The sequence below is a fragment of the Zonotrichia albicollis genome, chromosome 14 (genome assembly GCF_047830755.1).
Source record: "Zonotrichia albicollis isolate bZonAlb1 chromosome 14, bZonAlb1.hap1, whole genome shotgun sequence".
Lineage (NCBI taxonomy): Eukaryota > Metazoa > Chordata > Aves > Passeriformes > Passerellidae > Zonotrichia > Zonotrichia albicollis.
Window position 1 is genome coordinate 4,769,359 of NC_133832.1, and position 20,729 is coordinate 4,790,087.

Consider the following 20,729-nt stretch of genomic DNA (forward strand, 5'->3'; position numbering starts at 1 on the left):
CCCTTGCAAGTCTCACTCCCCTTCCTCAGCCCAGCTGGGCTCTTGCATCACCCAGCACAGACTTGGCACGTCCCAAGGTCCCCACCACACGGGTGGCCCCCAGCAGGCACCCTGCCCTGTCACACACCCCAGTGTGACTTCCCACTGCACCCAGGGCTTTCTTCAGGTTATTGAAGCAAACAATTAAGATATTGAAGAAAACAAGGCTCCTTTTTCTCCTACGGCCTCGATATACGTCTGATCTTTGCTGTGTAAAAATTCAGTTTCTGTCACTCAGCAGCACTGTGACTTCTTAGCAACGCAGATCAAGAGGCAGAGCCAGGGAAGGAGAGTCCATCTTCCCCTCTGTGTGCCACAGCAGTAATCCTTTCCCTCCCAGCCCTTTAACCTGCACACAGAGAGGGCAGATGTCCTCCCTAACATCCACCCGGCAGGAAAGGAGCTCCTTGTGAAATCAGCCCAAAGGCCAAACCTAAACTGAAGGTGGGAAACCAGAAAGCAGGGGATGCTAAAAATACCGGACCTATTGAGTGCTGCGGGGTGTATGAGGTTTTGTGCCTGAATCCCCAGCCTCTGTGCCACCCTCGTCCCCTGCTTTGCATGAGAATAGAGACCCTGCCGGTGACAACTGCTGCTCTTTGCAGTCACCCACCACAACAGCATGTCTCCCTGTCAACACCGCCTCCCACATCCATCCCAGTCAACCTGGAAAGCTGCACTGCCTCTGCCTGCCAGCCCCGTGCCAGGGGCTGCCGCTGGCATGTCCCTGAGTCTGCACACACACACAGACACACACAGACAGACAGACAGGCAGACAGGCAGACAGGCGTGCTCCCCTGGCTGCACGGAGCAGGTAGGGACTCCCTGACTGTGCACACAGACACACAGTCACACAGACACAGGGGAGCACTGGGTGAGGCTGCAGAACAGGCTCAGAGGTGTGTGCATGTGTGTGACCACATCCCAGCCAGGGCCTGGGGCGCCTGGGGGTGCCTGGGGGTGAAGTGGGGGGGCAGACCCTGCTCTGCTGGGGTGTGATGAGACACTGGGCTGTGGACATGATTTATGGGGAACACAGAAGCAGGCATTTGTGGGTCTGGTGATCCAGACTCTCCCTAGGGCTGTGGGTGGAGGCATGTAGGACCACCTGGGGGTCTCGGCAGGTCTCAGGGCTCTCTGGGATGTGCAGGAATTTCTCAGCAGGACAGGGATGTGTAAATGTGAAGCAGCCCCTAGCTCTGGTGCATGCCCAACCAACAAGCCCTAGTGCTGGCCGGGGAAGGGGTCTGATCTCCACTCCTGAGTGTGCTCCTGAGAGGGGTACAGCTCTTCCTTGCTGGGCTTTAATCACTGTGAAAAGGCCAGAGAGGTGGGCACAGGTGGGCACTTCCACAACGCCGTGCCCAGGCTTGCAAGGTCCACTTGCACCTGTGGATTTCTCTGCAGGTGTGTGAGGTTTTGCAGCATGCAAAGCACAGTCCTGTCACTGAGCACTGAGAGCGTGCAGCAGCACTTGTTCATCTCTAGACAGCCATTCCTAGGTACACAGGCTCCCATATTCATAATATGGACACTGTGCATCTCTCAAGGGATTTGGACACCTCTGCCTGGCTTCCTACAGTGCATAAAACTCAGGAATCAGTTATACCTCATTAATATTAGAAAGGAAATTGAGGTAGAGACAGGAAACAGGAGCTCTGCAGAAAGGGGCAGAGTGGGAAGAGGGCCGTGGGCACACTTTCCTCCTCACCAGTGACAAGGTGGCCTAGTGAGGGAATAAACTATCATGATTAAGGACAAGGTCTTTTGCCTCCCAGTGCTCCCTGTGATCCAAAAAGCCACATCCCTCCCACGGAGGAGGCAAGTCGTGCATTTGCCCAGCTGTGGGCGAGCAGCTGCATGCCAGTGCTATTCCTGGCGAATGTGGGTCTGCATCCGCTCGGGGAGCACGCACAGCCAGCCTGTGATCTGAATTCCAGAGTGCTGTGCCCCTGATTCTGTGTCAGCGGCCATGTGCTCTGCACAGCCACGTACCCTTGCAGCCCAACCTCTCCATTCCAGCACCCCGTGCTGCTGCCTGGGCTGTGTAGGAGTAGCTGGAGGCTCGTGCACATGGAGAGTGTTTTGTCTCCGAGCTGTGCACAGACACACATGCAGGCTGTGGGTAAAAATCAGCGCTGGACAGACAAACACACATGCAGGGACACAGGTCTCAGCAAAGGGGCTTGCTGTGGGCTCTGAATGTCACACATTTGCTTGGCCAGTGCCTCCCAAGCTGCCTGCCTGTGTGTCCCCACACAACAGGACCATGCATGAATGGTGTGGGCAAGGTGGGCACGCGCCTGCGCCTGTGCGTGTTTATGGCCACAGGAACACAGCCCTGCAAGGACCTGTGTGTGTGTTTATAGCCATGGGAACACAAATGTGGGCACACACAGCCCTGCAAGGACCTGTGTGTGTGTTTATAGCCATGGGAACACAAATGTGGGCACACACAGCACTGCAAGGACCTGTGCATGTTTATAGCCATGGGAACACAGCCCCACAAGGACCTGTGTGTGTTTATAACGATGGGAGCACAAATCTGGGCACCCACAGCTCTGCAAGGACTCTGTGTGTGTGTGTGTGTGTGTGTCTGTGTGTGTCTGTGTGTGTTTATAATGACAGGAACACAAATCTGGGCACCCATAGCCCCAAAAGGATCTGTGTATGTGTGTGTTTATAACCATGGGAACACAAATCTGGGCACCCACAGCCCTGCAAGGACCTGTGTGTGTTTATAATGATGGGAACACTAATGTGGGTACGCACAGCCCTGCAAGGACCTGTGCTTGTTTATAACCACAGGAACACAAATCTGGGCACCCACAGACCTACAAGGACCTGCATATGTTTATAGTGATGGGAGCACAAATTTGGGCACCCCCAGTTTTACAAGGACCTGTGCATGTTTATAACCATGGGAGAACAAATATGGGCACCCACAGCCCCACAAGAACCTGTGTGTGTGCGTGCATGTGCGTGTTTATAACCATGGGAACACAAATCTGGGCACCCACAGCTCTGCAAAGACTGCGTGCGTGTTTATAACCACAGGAACCAAAATGTGGGCACTCAGAGCCCCGTAAGGACTGCGTGTGTGCGCCAGGAACGCGCTGCTCCCTGTACACGGCTGAGCAGGGAGATGCCAGAGCTCCCCCCGGCAGGCGCAGGGACAAACGCACCTGCCCGCAGGTGTGCGGAGGGAGGGAGGGCGAGCAGCAGCAGCAGGCAGCGCTACCCCCGTGCGTGAAAGCAGCGGATGAGCGAGCAAACAGGTGCGCTCCACACACCTCGGCCAGGCTGGATGGGCTCCCGCACCTCCGGAGCGCTGCGAGTGCTCCGGGCACAGCTCAGGAGCAGCTGCAGCCGGAGCGGGCAGCGGAGCGGTGCCAGCTCTGCCCGGTGCCACGCAGGGCAGGTGAAGCTTTGCCGTAGGTGTGAGTGACACACGGGCGGGCACGGCTGGCTGCGCACACGCAGGGCCGGATCCGGATGCATGGCACCCACAGAGGAGGTGTTGCATGCCATCAATCCCGCACGGCCGTGGGCATCGCCCCCGGAGCTCCGCAGAGCCGGGGCTGTGGCACGGCGCAGCTCGCACGGATGCGAGCGTGGCTGCGTGTGCGTGGCCAAGGCAGCCTTGCCGGGCGCCTAGCGCAGCTCCGGGGCTCCGGCGGCTCCTGCGGGCACCATGTTCCCCAGCAAACCCCCTCGTTTGGCCATTTTCCCCCGGGCTGGGCAGGGGGACGCGCACACACGCTCTGCGAGGTGGGCTCCGTCCGCAGGGTCTGCTCCCCATCTCATGTACGAGCATCCCTCCTCCCCGCGGAACGGCACGGGTTGGGAAATAACGATAGCAGACGGCAGGGGAAGCGATTTGGGGGAAGAACCCCCTCCTCTTCCCCACATCCAGCTCGATGGAGAAAAGCCCGACCGAGACAAACAAGCCCTGTGCCAGCCCCCCTGTCCCCGCAGCCTGGGATCGCAATCCTTACCTTTGCGCACAGCAGGCGAGACAAAGAGCTGCTAAAGCAGAGACAATTCCACTCAATCTGTCTGCCTGAAATGTCCACATTTCCACAAAGACGAAGGATGAAAAAAAAAATCTTTGGAGGGGAGGGGAAAAAAAGATGGATCTTCCGAAATCCCCCTCCAAAAAAAGGGGGGGGAGGGAAAAAAGAAACCAACCCCCCCCCCAGTTAATGATTTCCTAGAGAAAAAGAATAATGACAAAAAACTAAAAAATGAGGGGGAAAAATACCCCCCCGCTCCTTCAGTGCCAGTCAAAGAATTCGTTTCTTCTTCCTTTCAGCATCCTCTCAACAAGAGACATCCTCTGGCAATGGAGAAAATCCCAAGAGAAAGAAAAATAAAATGCCCCAAAATGGGCTCAGCAAAATGTGAAATCGAATCTCACAGGTACGCGGCAGAAGAAGAAGAAGGAAAAAAAAAATTTAAAAAAATAAAGAAAAAGAAAAAAACCCAACTCAGTGTCCCCTGAGCACTCCACTTGGATTATTTTTCCTCCTGCTCTTTTGCCATCCGGTTCTGCAGATGTTGCATGGCTCCTGCTACCCACCTTCAGAGAGGAGGAGGAGGAGAAAGAGCGTGTGTGTGTGTGTGTGTGTGTGTGTGTGAGAGAGAGAGAGAGAGAGAGAGGGAGGACGTGTGAGTTTTCAAGCAATATGATTTTATTCTGGATTTTACCTATTTGCTCCCCCTTTCCTCTTTATTTTCTGAGGGGGGAAGGGGAAGCCACCCAGCCCCACTGTGCTGTTATTTTATTTTAGGGAAATCTCAGGCTCGTCACTTGGGAGGTTTGGGGCTTTTGTGAAAAGGCTACAAAAAATAAAAATAAAAAAGGAACAGCAAATGCAGCCCGGTGAATAAAAAAAAATACATATATGCATGTGTAGAAAATAGATAAATCCCTGTCTGCAGGGAGGGCTGGATGTCTCCCTAGTGCTGTTGCCGCAGCTCCTGTGGAGTTTTGCTGCTCATTGCAAAGTCACAAGAGGAGGGGAGGAGAGAGGGAGTTTGTGGTTGGGGAGGGGGACTCTCTGGACAAATTGGGATCCTGACGTCATGGCTGACAGCATTAACCCCTGCTGGCTTGCAGAGGGGATGGATGAGCATTTTTGCTGAGGTGGATTTTTGGGTTTTTTGCCCGGGGAGGTGGGTGCAGGGAAGATGATGGGAAAGGTGGTGGCATTTTGGCAAGAGGGGGGCTGTGCCTGGGCAAGAGGGGCTCAGCTGTGAGCGCTGATGGGTGCTGTGGCTGCCTGAAACACTGTCACCAGCACAGGCTGAGCTTCCTCCTGCAGCCACAGAGATGGAAAATAAGGAGATTTACTCAGAATGTCTCCATGCCACACAGCCCAGTGGCCTGGTGGCTCCTCCAGGGGCACTGGGGGAGATCTGGAGGCTCTGCTGGGGCTGGAGACTCCCCCAGGCTGGGGAAGCCCAGCTCAGGAGGGATGTTCAGCTCTCCCTGAAGGATGCTGTTATGCATTCAATGGAGTTTGTGGGAAAAGGGAGCCTGAACTTCCAGAAATGCTGCTGGGGATCAGCTCCTGGTGCTGAGGCTTTGCCTGCTGGAATGGTAACAGTCATTGAAATCATCACAGCCTCCTGTGCACCACCTTCTGATCTTTGTCATAAAAAATAATATAATGCAGGAAATCTCCATCAGGCATGCAGTAGTGTACTACCATGAAGGGTTTTTTTCTTTTCTCTAGGAAAAAGAAGAGATCCAGCAGCACTTTGAATGCAGAGCAGAAGCCATGGCTCAAGGAGGAAACATCTGATGGGATCTCCTCTGCACCTGCCTGGCAGCTCAGAGCAGCCCTTCTGAACAGGTATGTCCAGCTTGGCACCTGTGGGTAGATGGTCCCCAAAGCCCTCTGGGACAAGGGGCAGAGCAGATGTGTCACTGCAGCTGGGCAGGACCAGCTCCAAAATGCCTCAAGGGGCACAGGGCAATGTCCAGTGGCCACTGGGCAGCTGCTCTGTCCTGCCCTTCCCTGCAGGGAGATCTGGCCAGCAGGAACAGGGAACTCATCCTGCCCCTGTCCCTGGCACTGTGAGGGCACACCCTGAGTGCTGTGCCCAGCTATGGCCCCTCAGCTTGGGAAGGACTTGGAGATTCCTGAATGTGTCCAGAGGAGGCTGGAGAGGGCTGGGAACACAAACCCTGAGAGGAGCCCCTGAGGGAGCTGGGGGTGCTCAGCCTGAAGAAAAGGAGACTCAGGGGTGCCCCCATCGCTCTGCACAGCTCCTGAAAGGTGCCTGTGCTCAGCTGGGGCTGGGCTCTGTCTGCAGCAGCACTGACACAACCAGAGCACACAGCCTCGAGCTGTGCCCAGGGAAATACAGGCTGGATATTAGAAGTTTTTAATGGAAAGAGTGATAAAGTTGTGGAATGGCTGCCCAGGGAGGTGGTGGAGTCCCCATCCCTGGGTGTGTTTAACAAAGCCTGGATGTGGCACTGGGTGCCAGGGTTTGGTTGAGGTGTTGGGGCTGGGGTGGACTCGATGATCTTGAAGGTCTCTTCCAACCTGGTGATTCTTTGATTTCTCTGTAAATCTGGGAGCATCCTTTTCTCTGGGGTTCCTAATGCTCCTTTCCCTCATGCTTGGCTTGGCTCTACATGGTTTCCTCATCAGAGGCATGCCACAGATCCTGTGCTCCCAATCTCCATCTCCCAAACAGCCTGGTGGGGTGTGACCTTTATGAGGAGCTTCTCCCTGGCAGGCCAGACTGGGCTGGGCCAGGCAGAGCCACCAAACCAGGGAGCAGCTGAGTGCTGTGCTGAGCTGGCCTGGTGTCCCTGGGGGCACTGAACCTGTGGGGCTTGTGGGGAAAAGGAAGGCTGGGAAAGGTTTAACATCCACAGTGAGGCTGGGCTAGAATGGCAGGGGAGAAGATCTTCTCACTTACTGCTGAGGCTGGTGGAAAAGGTTCTCTGCTTGGTTTAGTACCCAGACCACCCCTGCTTGTCCAGACTTAGTAAATTAAGCTCAGAGCAGTGATCTCCACTGCCTTCCCAAAGCCCAAAGCAGGTAAGTGGCACTTGTCACCTGCCAGTGAATGTGCCTGCCCCTGTGGAATCAGGGCCATGCTGCCCATGGCTTTCACTGCTGGCCTTTCCACATGGGCTCCACAGTGAGTGCAGGGTGCAGGGACCCCCAGGACACCCAGCTGGTGACATTTCACTGTGTGGTAGCCCACAGCAAGCCTGTGTGCCTGGGCTCCCAGTGCTGCACTCTGCCCTCAGGGTGCCCCTGGGCTCCCACACACCCGGTGTCACCAGCAACTCATGCTTTGTCACCACCCCCAGGAGCTTGTGGCTCCCTGCTCCTGTGGCTGAGGGGTCCATGGGCAAAGCTATAGGGTTTCTCCATGACTCTGTTGAAGAAGAGGAGCCAGCCCGGCAGATCTGGCCCTGCAGGATGTCCCCACGTGCCCAGGATGAGCTGCCTGGTGTCGTCAGGTGCTGGCTGCTGTACAGGTACAGCATTTACCTCCTCTGCTGCTGCCAGCATACAGAGCTCCTGACAGCAGTGACTTTCTGAAGCATTTATTCTGATTTAAGCTGCTGGGCACCAGGGAGGAGCTCTTGGGGAGATTAGAAGCATTTCCCCTCAGGCACCAGTGCCCCCATTAAGCCCTTCCTGGTCCCTTCCTGCTCTGCTCCCTCCCACCAGCCATGATTGCAAGTTACTGGCAGGAAAGGTAAGTGAAAAGCAAATGTCAGAGGCACACATGAAGAGGAAAAATTATGTTCACAAATGGTGACATTTGTGCTTGCAAGTTCTCCCAGTCGGGAGCACAAACCATGCCCCGTGAATTATCTGACCACTCAGCCACAACAGGAAACTTTGGGAAGCCCTGCTTGGCAGGGAATGCATGCAGAGGAGCTGCTGGATGCTCCTGAACACCCTACCTGGAGCCATGTTCTGGGGTAAAGGGGTGCTCTGGAGTTAGTGCCCATCTCTGCTGGCACTCATGAGGGAGAGGAGATGATGCAGATTGCCCGTGCTCACTGCGGGGTTTGTTCCTTGCCCTCCAGAAGATGGGCCCCTCCCAGAGCCCCAAACTCAGTGTCTCCCTGCCCTGCTGGGGGCTGCCTGCTCTCCAGGGAGGGCCCAGTGATGGCTTTTTCTGAACTTCACATCCTGACCCTGCCAATGGCTGTGAGAGGCTGCTGGGGATGCCACCTGTGGCTGTAACCACCCAGCAGAGACCATGGGCTTCATGTTTGTGGCCATTTCCTCTCCTCCACTATCAAATCACTTATGTTCACTCCTTTCTTACTTTCTGCTCTGCTGAAATCTCCACACCCTGACCTCCCTTCTCCAGTGGCCACTGCCAACTCCCCAAGTGCTGCTTTTCCCAAGGGCTTGCCATCAAGGTGAAAAATCTCCCTCATCCCCTCTCCCAGACAGCTGGAGAGCTGGCTCTTCTGTCCAGCCAACAATTTCCAGAAGAAGATGGGTGTTCTTCTAAAGCAGAACAAGGACAAGAGCTGAGAAAGCAAAAGAATCTTTACAAAACCAGAAATTTAATGGAAAAGGAGAAAAAAAGCCTTACAGATGGCATTTCTGTGCAGAAAGTAGAAAACAACCTGAAAGTAAGTGAAGTGCACATCATGAGGTGGAAATAGAGACAAGCAGAGGCAAAGGGGAGTTTTCCCACCCTGTCCAGAATACAGCCTCAGTCTCTGGAGCTCCATCCAGGACCAAGCCAAACAGCCTTTGCAATTCCAGTTCCAGGTTCTGCAGGAAAGATTTCCCTCCAGCTATCCTACAGGACCAAGGCTCCATCATCCCCCCAGTGCCATCTAAACACCCTCAGGTGCTGCCAAGGAAAGATCACAAGTCACAGCCCCGTTGGACTGGTGGGGCTGACTTGGTGGCAGCTGCTTGGGCAGATGTGGCTCCTGTTTTAGTGACTCTGCATCCTCTGATCACAAATTCCTCATGTCTAGCCCTGGCTGATTTCCTCTTTGCATTTCCATGATGGTGCTCAGGAGGAGCACTGGCATTTCTGACTGTGTTGGGACAGGCAGTGAAGGGCACAAGGCAATGAAAAGGCTCTTCAGCCCCTGCAGAGAGTTAAGGAGTGCCCAAAAATGCCACTCTGCTCATTATTGTTAGTGATGGAATCTGTTCTGAGGGCTGCACCCATATCCCCCATTGGGCCTTTCCATTCTAGAGGGTGTCCCCCTTCTCACTCCTAGGGATGCTCCTGCCCACCTGTGCCAGCAGAGGAGCCCCCTTCTGAGTCAAAGCTCCTGGTCTGAGTCATGGAGCCTCAACAAAAACATCTGGAAGCAGCAGCAGAACGGATGACAAGGATCTGAGCAGAAAATTCCTCTGCTGACCACCACATGGAGATGTGGATGGTTTTATCTCCTTCTTCTCCCTCTGGCCCCGCAGCTCTCCTGTCCTAGGGCTCAGCACCCAGGAGGAAGGGTAGCAGAGGAGCCCAGCTGCTGGTCCCTGCTGGCTGCAGGACAAAGTGTTCCCAGAGCAGGTGCCACCTGCCTTGGCCTAAAGCCCTGCAGCAACCAGCACCTGCGCTGAGGGGACACAGCAGAGGTGACAGGAGAGGCTCCCTGGGGACACTGCACTCCACTCAGCCTCAGGGAGTCAGGCCCAGCTCTCCTGGGGTCCTCTCCTGTGCTTATCCCGTGACAAAGCTTGTGGTGTGTCCTCCATGCAGTGCCCCTTCCTCCAGGCCATGACTGCATTAATTTGAACAAGACTGGGCTCAGTGGTGTCCCCTGGGCAGCAGCACCAGTCACAGGCCTCCAGCAGGACTCTGGGCCACCATCAGAACCCCTGAGCTCTGCCACACAGCCCATTTTCAGCCCTCTGTCCAACCCCAACCTGTCAGCCTCCCACCCTCCCTGTGAGGAGGTTATGGGACAGTGCCAAGGACCCTGCTGGTGCCAGGGCAGCCAGGAACCACTGCTCTCCCTCACCTACCAGGCAGCCATCCCATCCCCAAAGCCTATCAGACTGCTTGAGCATGATTTCCCCCTGCTGAACCCAGGCTGACAACTCCTGGTAACCTTCTTCTCCTCCCCATGCATGGAGATGACATTCAGGATGAGCTGTTCCTTAACCTTTCCAGGGATGGAGCTGGGGCTGGCTGGCCTGCAGATCCCTGGGCCCTCCTTCGTGCCCTTTCTGAGCACTGGAGTGACTTGGCTCTCCTCCAGGCCTCAAGCAGCTCTCCTGTTCCCCATGACCTGTACTGTGATGAGATTATGGCTCTGTGACCACACAGAGATCTCTAAATCTTCTTGTTTATGCCCCATGCCGTGTGCATTGCTGCACAGGCATTTCAGAGAGCTAATGGAGCCTGAAAACTCCCAACAAAGGGTGCAAGAGGATCCCCAGAGCTGTCAGTCTTCACCTTTCCAGAGTCACACCATGCCAGGGAGCTGCTCTGCTCAGTTCCTTCCCTGGAGCAGATCAGGACCCCCTGAACCATGTTCTGGTCTCCACTGGTAGTGCTCCATTCCCAGCTGGGAGGTTTCTGACTGCCAAATTTGGTCTCAGTTTTGACCAGACACCTAAACCAGCTAGCAGGCTTCTTTGTGTGATGGAAGAACTGGACACTCTTTCTGGGATGGAAGAACTGGACACTCTCTGTGATGGAAGAACTGGACACTCTGTGATGGTAGCTGGTCATTCTTTCTGTGATGGAAGAACTGGACACTGTGATGGTAGCTGGTTATTCTTTCTGTGATGGAAGAACTGGACACACTTTCTGTGATGGAAGAGCTGGACACTGTGATGGAAGCTGGACACTTTCTGTGATGGAAGCTGGACACTCTGTGATGGAAGAACTGGAAACTTTGTGATGGAAGAACTGGACACTGATGGAAGAACTCGACACTGTGATGGAAACTGGACACTGATGGAAGAACTGGACACACTTTCTCTGATGGAAGAACCGTACACTGGTGGAAGCTGGACACTCTCTCTGTGATGGATGCTGGACTCTGTGATGGAGGCTGAACACTGTGACGGAAGAACTGGGCACTCTGTGATGGAAGAACTGGACACTGATGGAAGAACTGGACACTGTCTGTGATGGAAGAACTGGATACTCACTCTGTAATGGCAGCTGGACACTCTCAAGTCCAGATGTTAGTGTGGAAATGCAGGAGTCCACATACAAAACGTGCTTTTTGAAGGCACATCCTGCTTTGGGAGAGGTGTGCTTCCTTCCTCTAGCACTCCTCCTGCCTGGGACAGGCAGCAGCACATTTCCCCTGGGAACACTATGTGTGGTCCTCTCTGGCTCAGCATTTCATGTGGGATAACCCCTGTGTGCTTTCCCATGGTGCTTCACCCCTGCAGAGGCTGCTGGAGGCTTTGGCTGACAGCTCTAATCAGGTGGTTGAGTGCTGAGTGACTTTTATGACCTGAAAAGGGTGATAATTGTGCCAAAATTAGCTCTCAGGAGTGTTATATGGCTGTCACCAAACAGGATTTGTACATTATGGCTTGGGAGACAGTGAGATGTGTGTCCTGCCCCTGAGGCAGGTCTGACAGTCCATCAGCCTGCTGACAGCAGCAACCTGGGCTGGTGCCTCAACTTCTGGAGCCATTTCAGCCTTTGGAGTTCTGAAAACAAAGCTCCTGTGTAATTCCCTGGCTCTGGGCAGTCTGAGGGTGGGAGAGCTGTTCAACAATTCCCTGTGGGAGACAAGGATCATGGCAAGGTTTGCCATCACTCCAAGTGGGGCTGTGCCCAAAGAGAGCCCCAGAAACCAACAAACCTTCCAGCAGAACTCAGTGTGTGCCCTCCCAGGTGCCAAAGTGGCAGATGGGGAGGCAAAGTGAGGAAAAAGCAAAGCCAGCAGCGACTGCTGGAGACCCCTCAGAGCTGTCAGGAGCACAGGTGAGGTCCCTCTCTGGACAAGCAGGAGAAAAATCCCCTGTACTGCAGTTTGTTTGGGAGCTGGGGAGTGAATCCATGTGATGCTGGGTTGCCTGGCAACAGGCTGAGAGTGATGGAGCACAGGGCAGGTCTGCTCCAGGCTGGGGAGCAGAGGGAAGGGGAGAGACACCAGGAGTGAAAACATGGTCACAAAAACCTGCCGAGAACCAAGAGGGAGATAAAAGTCTAACTGAGGGTAGGGAGAAAGAGAGAAAACAGGGGAAAGGGAAAGAGAGCCCAGAGAGGACATCTGGGCATTCAAGGAGCTGCAAAGGCTCCTGGCTGTCACCTCTCAGGGACAGCTGCTGTCTGTGCTCAGGGTTGTCCCAGCTGAAGAAGAACTGCAGGAAAATGCAGTTTTCCTTGCAGAACCTGTAGTGATTCTTCACCTCTGAGGGACACCCAGAGTGCTGCTGCCCTCACTGCCTCAGAGAAGTTTTGAAGCTGGTTACACTGGTTTGGGCTGAGGGAGCTGCTCTGAGCAGTGATCATCCACACCAGGTGACACTGGGAGTCTAATTGTGAGTCTAATCTTAATTTCCTCCACATTTAGCTGTTTGGAGAGAGAGAGAAAGGAAAGAAAGGAAAAGGAAAAGGAAAAGGAAAAGGAAAAGGAAAAGGAAAAGGAAAAGGAAAAGGAAAAGGAAAAGGAAAAGGAAAAGGAAAAGGAAAAGGAAAAGGAAAAGGAAAAGGAAAAGGAAGGAAGGAAGGAAGGAAGGAAGGAAGGAAGGAAGGAAGGAAGGAAGGAAGGAAGGAAGGAAGGAAGGAAGGAAGGAAGGAAGGAAGGAAGGAAGGAAGGAAGGAAGGAAGGAGAAAAGCAAGTGTTTTCCATCCATACCAAATGCTTTTGGTCTTCCAAATCCCTCTCAAAACCACAGCTCTCCCTGTACATCTCTTCTTACATTTGCATCCAGAGCAGAGAGGTCCCCCTGTCAGACACTCCCAAGAAATGTATTGAAGTGCTGCTTTGTCCCACAGGTGAGGTTTGCCCAGCTCTCCCTGCTGATTTCAGCCCATTTTCATCCCTGGGTCAGGATGGAGGCTGAGCTCAGCCCCCCACACCCCTCCCCTGACACCAACAGTGCCCCTGCACAGAGCACATTGCAAAAATTGTCATCCCCATCCCTTTGGCCACCCTCTGGCTTCCCCTTTTGCTGTTTTAGCCTACTCACACCATCCCACAGTGTCCTCAGGAGGAGGAATTCACCCATGTTTCCTCTGGGACACATAAAACAAGGTATTTTGCTCACACTCACATGGTGAGGGAGCAGTAGGGTTGTTGATGGGCTGTGATTTCCCTGTTCTCGGCTCTAGACTCTTAATAATTAAAACTTTTACCTCAGTACTTTCCATTTTGGTGGTTTTTTTACCTAGACTGACTATAAACAGTGCTGTAACAGGATTTTGACCTGGCAGGAAATTCCAAATCCAGCAGTTAATTGATCCCAATTTGAAAAAACGAGCAAAAATATTTTATCTAAGTACAGCTGCTTCTGAAATGTCAGGATAAAGTTTTGTTTTTAGCTGTACCTTTCTTGTCATTTATAATAGGAGGCAATACTAAATTTACCCTGATAAGTACTGCAACACTCATCAGAACAAAGCCTATTACAATTTTCTATCATGAGCATGGAGGGGGGAAAAAATCATCCTCTCTCCGCAGAACATCTCCACTTTGTGCTGTGTTTTCTGAGAAAATTAATCCTCTTGCTCTGTCTTCAAAAATTCAGGCTCAGCAGAGCACCTGGGAGCAGCAGGGGAGGGGAGGCAGCATTCCTGGGAGCTCCTGGCAGGGGGAAGCAGCTGGAGCCCAGGACGGGCACTGGGCACACTGACTGTGCCAGCTGCACTGCTGACCACGCTGTCCTTGCCTCAGCTTCACAAGGAAAAGCAAATTTTTTTTTTTTTTTTCAGGAGTAATAGTCCAAAATCTGTTCAGAACAGGGTTACAGTGTGTTCCCTGTAGTAAGAGCCTGAATGAGGGATGTGGGACTCCAGGCAGCTCTTCAACATGCAGTTTATTGTATCTGAGATGTTACAGCATCCAGGGTTGTGGGCGACAGAGCTGTGCCCACAGCTGTCAGCTCCAGCTGCAGGCAGGCCTGAAGACCCTGAGTTTAGGTTACAAATGAATTATATACTTTTCTTTTGGTTACAATGCATTTTATACTTTTCTTAGCTGAACATCTTCATACAGTAGAACCAATCTATCCCTTAACTTTTATCTATAGCCTATCATAACTACTGTAATTACCATATTCATGTTACTGTTCTCCAATCACTAAAAGTTAGTACATTACAGTTTAAGCTGGAAGTTGTTTTACAGTTTTCTTGCAGTGGAAAATTCTGAGACCTTTTTTCTACTTGCAACATTTGCTGACTTGTTGCCTGCTATCTTTCTGCTTGGTAAAAACATCTTCTTGTTTGGGGTGGGTTTATCCTTTGCTCTTAGCCATAAAAACCCCTTCTAACTAACACACCCTTTGCCTCCTTGGTTATCCAGTAAGACTGGCTCAGCAATTCTTTTCTTCTATATCAAAACTTGCTTCCATCTCTATTCCTTCATCAGACTCTACATTCAAAAATCTTTCTGCTAAGCACACATATCTGTGAGACTTTCTTGTCAAACTTCCATCCTTCCCAGCACCCTGTGAATCCTTTCCCAGCCCTCCCCTCTTACTCCACTGCCTTTTCCCAGGCAGAGCTATCTATAACCAAAGCAATAGCTGTAACATCTGATTTTCCACCACCCAACACCTCCTGCTGCAGCTAGCACCAGCCTAAGGTGAGTGCACAAAGAGTCACAACACTTCAGTAACATGTTACATTTGCTTTTTGCTGGTGCCAGCTGCTGCAGAAGGTGGTTGGGAGAGAGTTGGAGCTGAAACAGGAGGTTTTGGGAAGCTGTTGCCATAAATCCAGGCCACATCTAATCTTCATTTCCTTCACCTTTAGCTGTTTGAAGACATAAAGAGAGGGAAACAAAGAGGGAAAGGGAAGGGAAAAGGAAAGAGAAAAGGAAAGGGAAAGGGAAAGGGAAAGGGAAAGGGAAAGGGAAAGGGAAAGGGAAAGGGAAAGGAAAGGATCTCACACACAGAGCGACCCCAGGCATGGATTGCACCCAGGGTGCAATATTTCTCAGTTCATGCTCGTTTCTTCCTCACCAAAAGGTGCTTCTAATTATTTCCATTCAGGCTGGAAATTGTTGTTTTCTGTGCTCACCAACTGCACTGAGGGGGAATGTTTCCATCTAAAGAAAGTCCATAGGGGAAATTAACTTTTCCAAGGAAACAGCAGGGAGGCAGAGAACAAAGCAACTGGAAGGAGAAGTGTAAAACATCCTGCAAAGCTGCTCCCTGCAAACCTTCTCCAGCAGGGAAAGGCAGGGAGTGGAGACCAGGAATGGCCACAGAGCTCAGCTTTGCTGTGGGATGTGCAGGCAGGGCTTGCAGGTGGGAGCTGAGACCTCTGGGCTGGCACCCAGCAAACCCTAAACTCCCAGTTCATGGAAGCACCACCTTTTCCTTTGCTTGCTTTGGTGTTTCTGGCCCTCATCTGCACCCAAAAGGCTGGAGATGAGCAGGGGCTGGGTTAAACACAGGTAGAATCACAATCTCAGTTACACATTTGGCTCGTCATGGTTTTCCCAGCCACCAGCTGCTCACGGTGGGCTTGCAGATATCATTTTTGCTGGGTTTTTTAACTGAATAAAAGCAAATGCCCCTGCTGCCCTCCCCAGGGTCCCAAGGGAAGTGTACTGCCAAGCCTAAAAACCTCACAGCCCAAGCTCAATTCAGGGCTCCACATCTTCTTGGGTGCTCCAAAGGAGGACACAGCACACACCACACTCACTGAAGTGAGCTGACCTGTATTGCTGCTCTTTCCTTGCTCTACTCTCTGTTCCCCAGAGCAGAGGAGACTTTTCCTCCATGGTTGGAGAGGACAAAGCATTTTGTAGATAAAACCATGAGGGTCAGGGTCAAAGATGGAGCTGGATGCCCCTGTCCCCAGGGAACCTGCACCTAAGGTGTCTTAGCCACGTGGTAAATGACTGTCCACTTTTATAAATTTTAAAGGTTTATTAAAATGTAACAAAAAAAAATACAACAAAAGGACTAAATAAGGAAAAACTACAGCACTGGGAGCCCCTATGACTACCAGCCATGTGCTCATCTCCAAAATGGATGCTCTGCTTTTTAAACTTCTAGTTCCTCTTAAAGTCTTGTCAGCCAGCTCCTTCCTTGCCATCCAGGGGTGGAAGTCACTTTCTGACATCTTGATTAGAGGTCAGGTATTGCCACATTAACAAGCCAACCCTCCCCAAATGCCCCAGTGACCAAGCCATCCCATGACAGCAAAGCAAGGGGAGGACACATTGCAGTAACAAAACTACACATCTACAAAACTTCTCTTAGCACACACCTAATGTTCACCCCTTCATTGTGAGAGCCAAGCATCTCATTACTCATCTGTAACAGCCAGCACCCTGCCAGCAGAAGGAAGAGCTTCTGAGCCTGCTTCCCAGGCCACCATTCCAGCTCCTGGATGTGAAGTTGTCTCCCAGACCACCAAAATAATTCTTCCAGCAAGGACGGCCCAGCTCTGCAGGGAAAACTGAACCAATAAATCAGTGATGGCCAGACATCCATCACAGGAACACTGGTGGCAAGAGAGCCCTGGAGATCAGCCCAGCCTCCCCTCACACTGTGAGCCATCCTCTCAGCACAGGACACTGCTGATCCAAGGGAATTCCTGTTTCTCCAGGCTCAGGTAGCTGCTGGTTGAGGTGTTCCTGCTTTCTGTGCTACATCCCCACCTTGTCACACTGGTGTGAGCTCAGGACCAGGCAGCAAATCCACTGCTCCATGTCCTTGGATCAGCCAACACCTCAAAGGTATCTGTTGTCTCCTGGTGGTGCCACTCACATTTACACCCCCAGCTCTCCAGGCTTTGAGGGAGCTGGAAAAGCTCTTTGCTTTATCATATTTAATTCCCAGTGGAAGTGCAGGGGTCAGGAGGAGGCTGTTTTCGTGCCAGGATGTCCTGATTAAGTCAAGCACTGCTGATGGCATCTTAAAAGCGCTGAAGAGGGGTAAAGCATCTGGCAGCATCGGAAGTTCTGGGGGGCAATTACCAAGGAATGCTTTTGCTAGGAGTCAGAATGGGCCAGGCACATGCACATCCCTCAGCCAGGAGCTCGTGGCTCCCAGGAAAGCCGAGTGGCCCTCACGACACAGGGGCTGGCAGGCTCTGTCGGCATGGCAACGCGGGATGCTGGAGAGGGGCCGCGGGCGGCACTTTGCAATCGGCAACGCGGAGAAATGTTGGATAGATTCAAAAATGCCAACCTCGCACACTCGTTATCTCCTTCCCTCCCTCCTCCCGCACTCACTCACTCCACCTTGTGCTGCCAAGCTGAATAACGACGGGATTGTGCTGGGAGAAAACGGCATCATCCGCACCCCGGCTGGCAGGTGAAATAAACAGGGCAGGAGACTTTTTCTCCTTTTAATGCCTTTATTAAAAGTGATCAGCTCAAGGTTGGGAAGCTCGGCCTCCATCGTCGCTCCCAGGGTGACTCGGAGGAGGAGGAATGTGCAGCTTTGTCCACTAAAAGACAGAGCTGGGGGTCCTGTCCTCACAAGAGCAGCAGCATACCCCCGTGTTTTCCAACTTTCGAGTTTTCCAGGCTCAGGTCTTGGTTCCAGCTGAGGTCTTTGCTCAGGACAAGGGGCAACGAAGGTTCTTAGCATCTCTGCAGGCTCGGTACTTTGTTCTTCACGTCCAGACATGACTCTGAACTCTTAATTCTGTGTTGGCTCGTTGTTTTCGGGGTCCTTCGGTAAGTTTGGTGGGGTGGCCTCCCATGGCATGCTGGTCCTGAAGTTATTTTGCATTCTCTCTGATGCCCCCCATGTCCCTTCCTCTCACTGTCCAGGGAGAAGGACAACTTAGCCCCAGGTTGGGCTATACCCATACTAAAGGAGCAATTAACGAAACGACCGGTGATTACAATAACAAACAGGTAGAACTTCACCTTGGCAGCAACTGGTTTAACTGGTTCTGCAGCCCCTTTTCCCCCCCAAAAAATTGGGAGATTTTTTACTCATAACAGCAGGGACAGGGGCACAGGGGGCTGAACCACGTTTTTATCTGCCAGTCCCCCATTTCCTGCCGGGATTTCTCCCTGTGGAGGCAAAGGCAGGTGTGCAGAGGGATTGGGGCTCAGGCTCTCTCTCAGGCTGAGATATCCCACATTTCTCATCAACACTCTGGAGTACTTTACCCTCCCCATTGCAGGACGAAGAGGGCAACTCTGACTTACCTTTTTTTATTTTTAAAATGTTTTAAGACCCAGGCCTTTTCAAGCATTAGGTGGTTCTTGTTCACCGTTAGGACTCACACAGAATATTCCTTAAGGAGCTAGGAGGAGTGAAGAGGCAAAGGGGTTAAAAAAGCAGATTCTTCTGCATAGCCAAAATCTTCACTGCTTCCACAGGGGATCTCCAGGATGTTGGAGATGAGATCAGGACTCCCTGCACCAATCGTAGTTGCAGAAGTCCCTGCTCCCACTCCAGGGGTGACCTCCCCACCCCCCCAAACTCCCCCTCAAATTTCCCCAAAATCCCTCCCCAATCAACCCCAAATTCCCCCAAACCCCCAAAATTAACCCCCAAATCCCCCCTAAATCAACCAACCCCCCCCAATCCCTCCCAAAGCCCCCCAGACCCCTAAAATCCCCCCCAAAATCAACCCCAAATCCCCCAGGCACGTTACCCTTCTTGGGGACAGTGTGACAGTGCTCCACAGGTCTGGGTTACACCAGGACAAACACACCCTGCTGCTTTGTGTCTGGGTGTGATGCCAAGGGGACGTTTCAATGTGGTTCTGGCCTCTCCCTGGCCAGGGCTGCAGACAAGCCCAGGTCTCCTGCAGGGGCTCTCTGAGGTTCCCCTCCTGCAGCCCCAGCTCTGCAGTGGCTCTGGGAGCCTGGTGCCTCACAGCAGGGCTCCGTGTGTTGCTCCTCCTCAAACCAACAGCCTAGAGAGAGAGGTGATCGTGGGGAGAGTCACCTGTGGCACCTGGGAATGCTCAGCCAACAGGACACCCCCCCAAAGAGCTTTTCCCTAGGAGGTTACAGTGTGTAACAGCCCTGAGTGCATCACCTGGGGCATGGGGTGCCCACCTCTATCTTCCCCAGCACAGACAGAGGAGCTTCTCTGTGGATCCCCCTGCAGCTCACACCCAAGGAGGAAGGCAGACAGCCGAGGTGCCTCTGGAAAGAAGGTCCCAGCTGAGCCCCTACAGTGCAATTTTTGTTGTAATACCTCCCAGCTGGGCAGAGCATGAGCCAGCTCCTGTTCCTTATCCCTCAAGGTCAGAGTGAGGGTGAGCTTTCCCTTGGCAGGAGGGACAAGAAAAGAGCAATGTTCTGAGGTCACCATGGAGGTCTGTGTCAGAGAGCAGTGTTTTGTCACTAAAACACTCGAACTCCACACAGGCTTTAGGCTCTATTATTTTGCACTCAGACGTGGTTGTGATGATCTGAATGGGTGAGGAGACACTTGTGTCCTTTTCTCATGAGGGTGAAAAGGCAGAAGGGGTTGGTAAGTGGGAACTGATGCCCCAGGTTTTAGCTTTTTATATTTCTCAGATTCTGTGCTGCTTTAGTGTGAGGGTCTGGGCTTTATATGAGGGGATGGTGAGCTCTGTGCACAGAGGGGAAACAAAACAATTCCTGCTCTAGCTGGGCACCAAGGACAAATGATCCAAATCTCAGCCCCAAGAGCACAAACAATGTGGGCTGGAGAGAGAAAAACAAGAAGGATGGGACTGCTTGGGCTGGAGCCGTAATTTGACAATTAGTCCAAGATGCAAATGGAGCAGAACTTATAAAAGTGAGTGATCTGGTAACCAAGCCTTCTTCTGCTTCCATCTTGGAGCCATCTAGGCAGAGCCATGACTGTGGCACTGGTACTGCCAGGGTGTGGCCTTTGAAGGCAACAAATAAATATCCTCTTTATATTTCCAGTAAATCTCCTCTTTATTCCTCTGAACTCCATCCAGCCTCTGCTCCATCTCCTTAAGGCACCAGAAGAACCCAGGTCCCATCTCCTGAGCTGCCTTACCTGCAGGAAGGAGCAGGACTGCTCTGCAGGACTGGCTGGTGTCCATCTGTGGGGACAGACAGACCCTGCCATGGCTCAGGGGGCTCAGGCACAGCAGCTGATGTGTTGGCTCTGAGAGGAATGGCAGATTTGTCTTTACAAACAAGCTGTGGGTCTGCTGGTAGGTAAAACCAGCACTGGGAGGTAAAAGAAACAATGAGAAGGATTCCACTGATTGATGAATGGAAAAAGTTATTTGCTTTTACAAATCAACTTTAGGTTTGCTGATAAATGAAATTAGGCATTGAAAGATGAAAGAAATAATGGGGAAAAAACCTCCTAAATTCCATAAGAATTAAAAATTAAAAGGGAGGGTTATATATTAGAGGGGAATATTTGGTATCAGGCATTCTGGGAAGTCTGAACCTCTCAAGTACCTCAGAAATGGGGAAAGAGAGAAGGGAAATGTGGCTGGAAAATTGGGATAAAAAGGAGGCTGTGTCCTCCAAAAATTTGAGAGATCCCAGGGGAATCCCCATGGCCTCTCCCTTTATTTGAATAAAGCCAAATAGGACTCCTCTGTCTCCTTTTTGGACATAAACCTCTGGTGTTTATGGA

At 52.2% G+C, this 20,729-nt stretch overlaps 2 protein-coding genes across 3 annotated transcripts in view; one reads left to right on the top strand and one right to left on the bottom strand.

The window, feature by feature from the left end:
- LOC102060432 (gamma-aminobutyric acid receptor subunit beta-4) overlaps positions 1-5,064 on the bottom strand; it is an 88,530-nt gene extending 83,466 nt beyond the window's left edge. For both annotated transcript variants that reach the window (XM_005484558.3, XM_005484557.4), the window contains exon 1: positions 4,038-5,064. In XM_005484558.3, the coding sequence (XP_005484615.1) occupies positions 4,038-4,117 (80 nt within the window). In that variant the 5' untranslated portion in view covers positions 4,118-5,064. The remainder of the gene's footprint in view (positions 1-4,037) is intronic.
- Positions 5,065-5,147: 83 nt separating this feature from the next.
- LOC102075343 (gamma-aminobutyric acid receptor subunit alpha-3) overlaps positions 5,148-20,729 on the top strand; it is a 117,289-nt gene continuing 101,707 nt past the window's right edge. The window contains exons 1-2 of the mRNA XM_074551600.1: positions 5,148-5,188; positions 5,781-5,900. The gene's annotated coding sequence lies outside the window, so the exon portion shown is untranslated. The remainder of the gene's footprint in view (positions 5,189-5,780; positions 5,901-20,729) is intronic.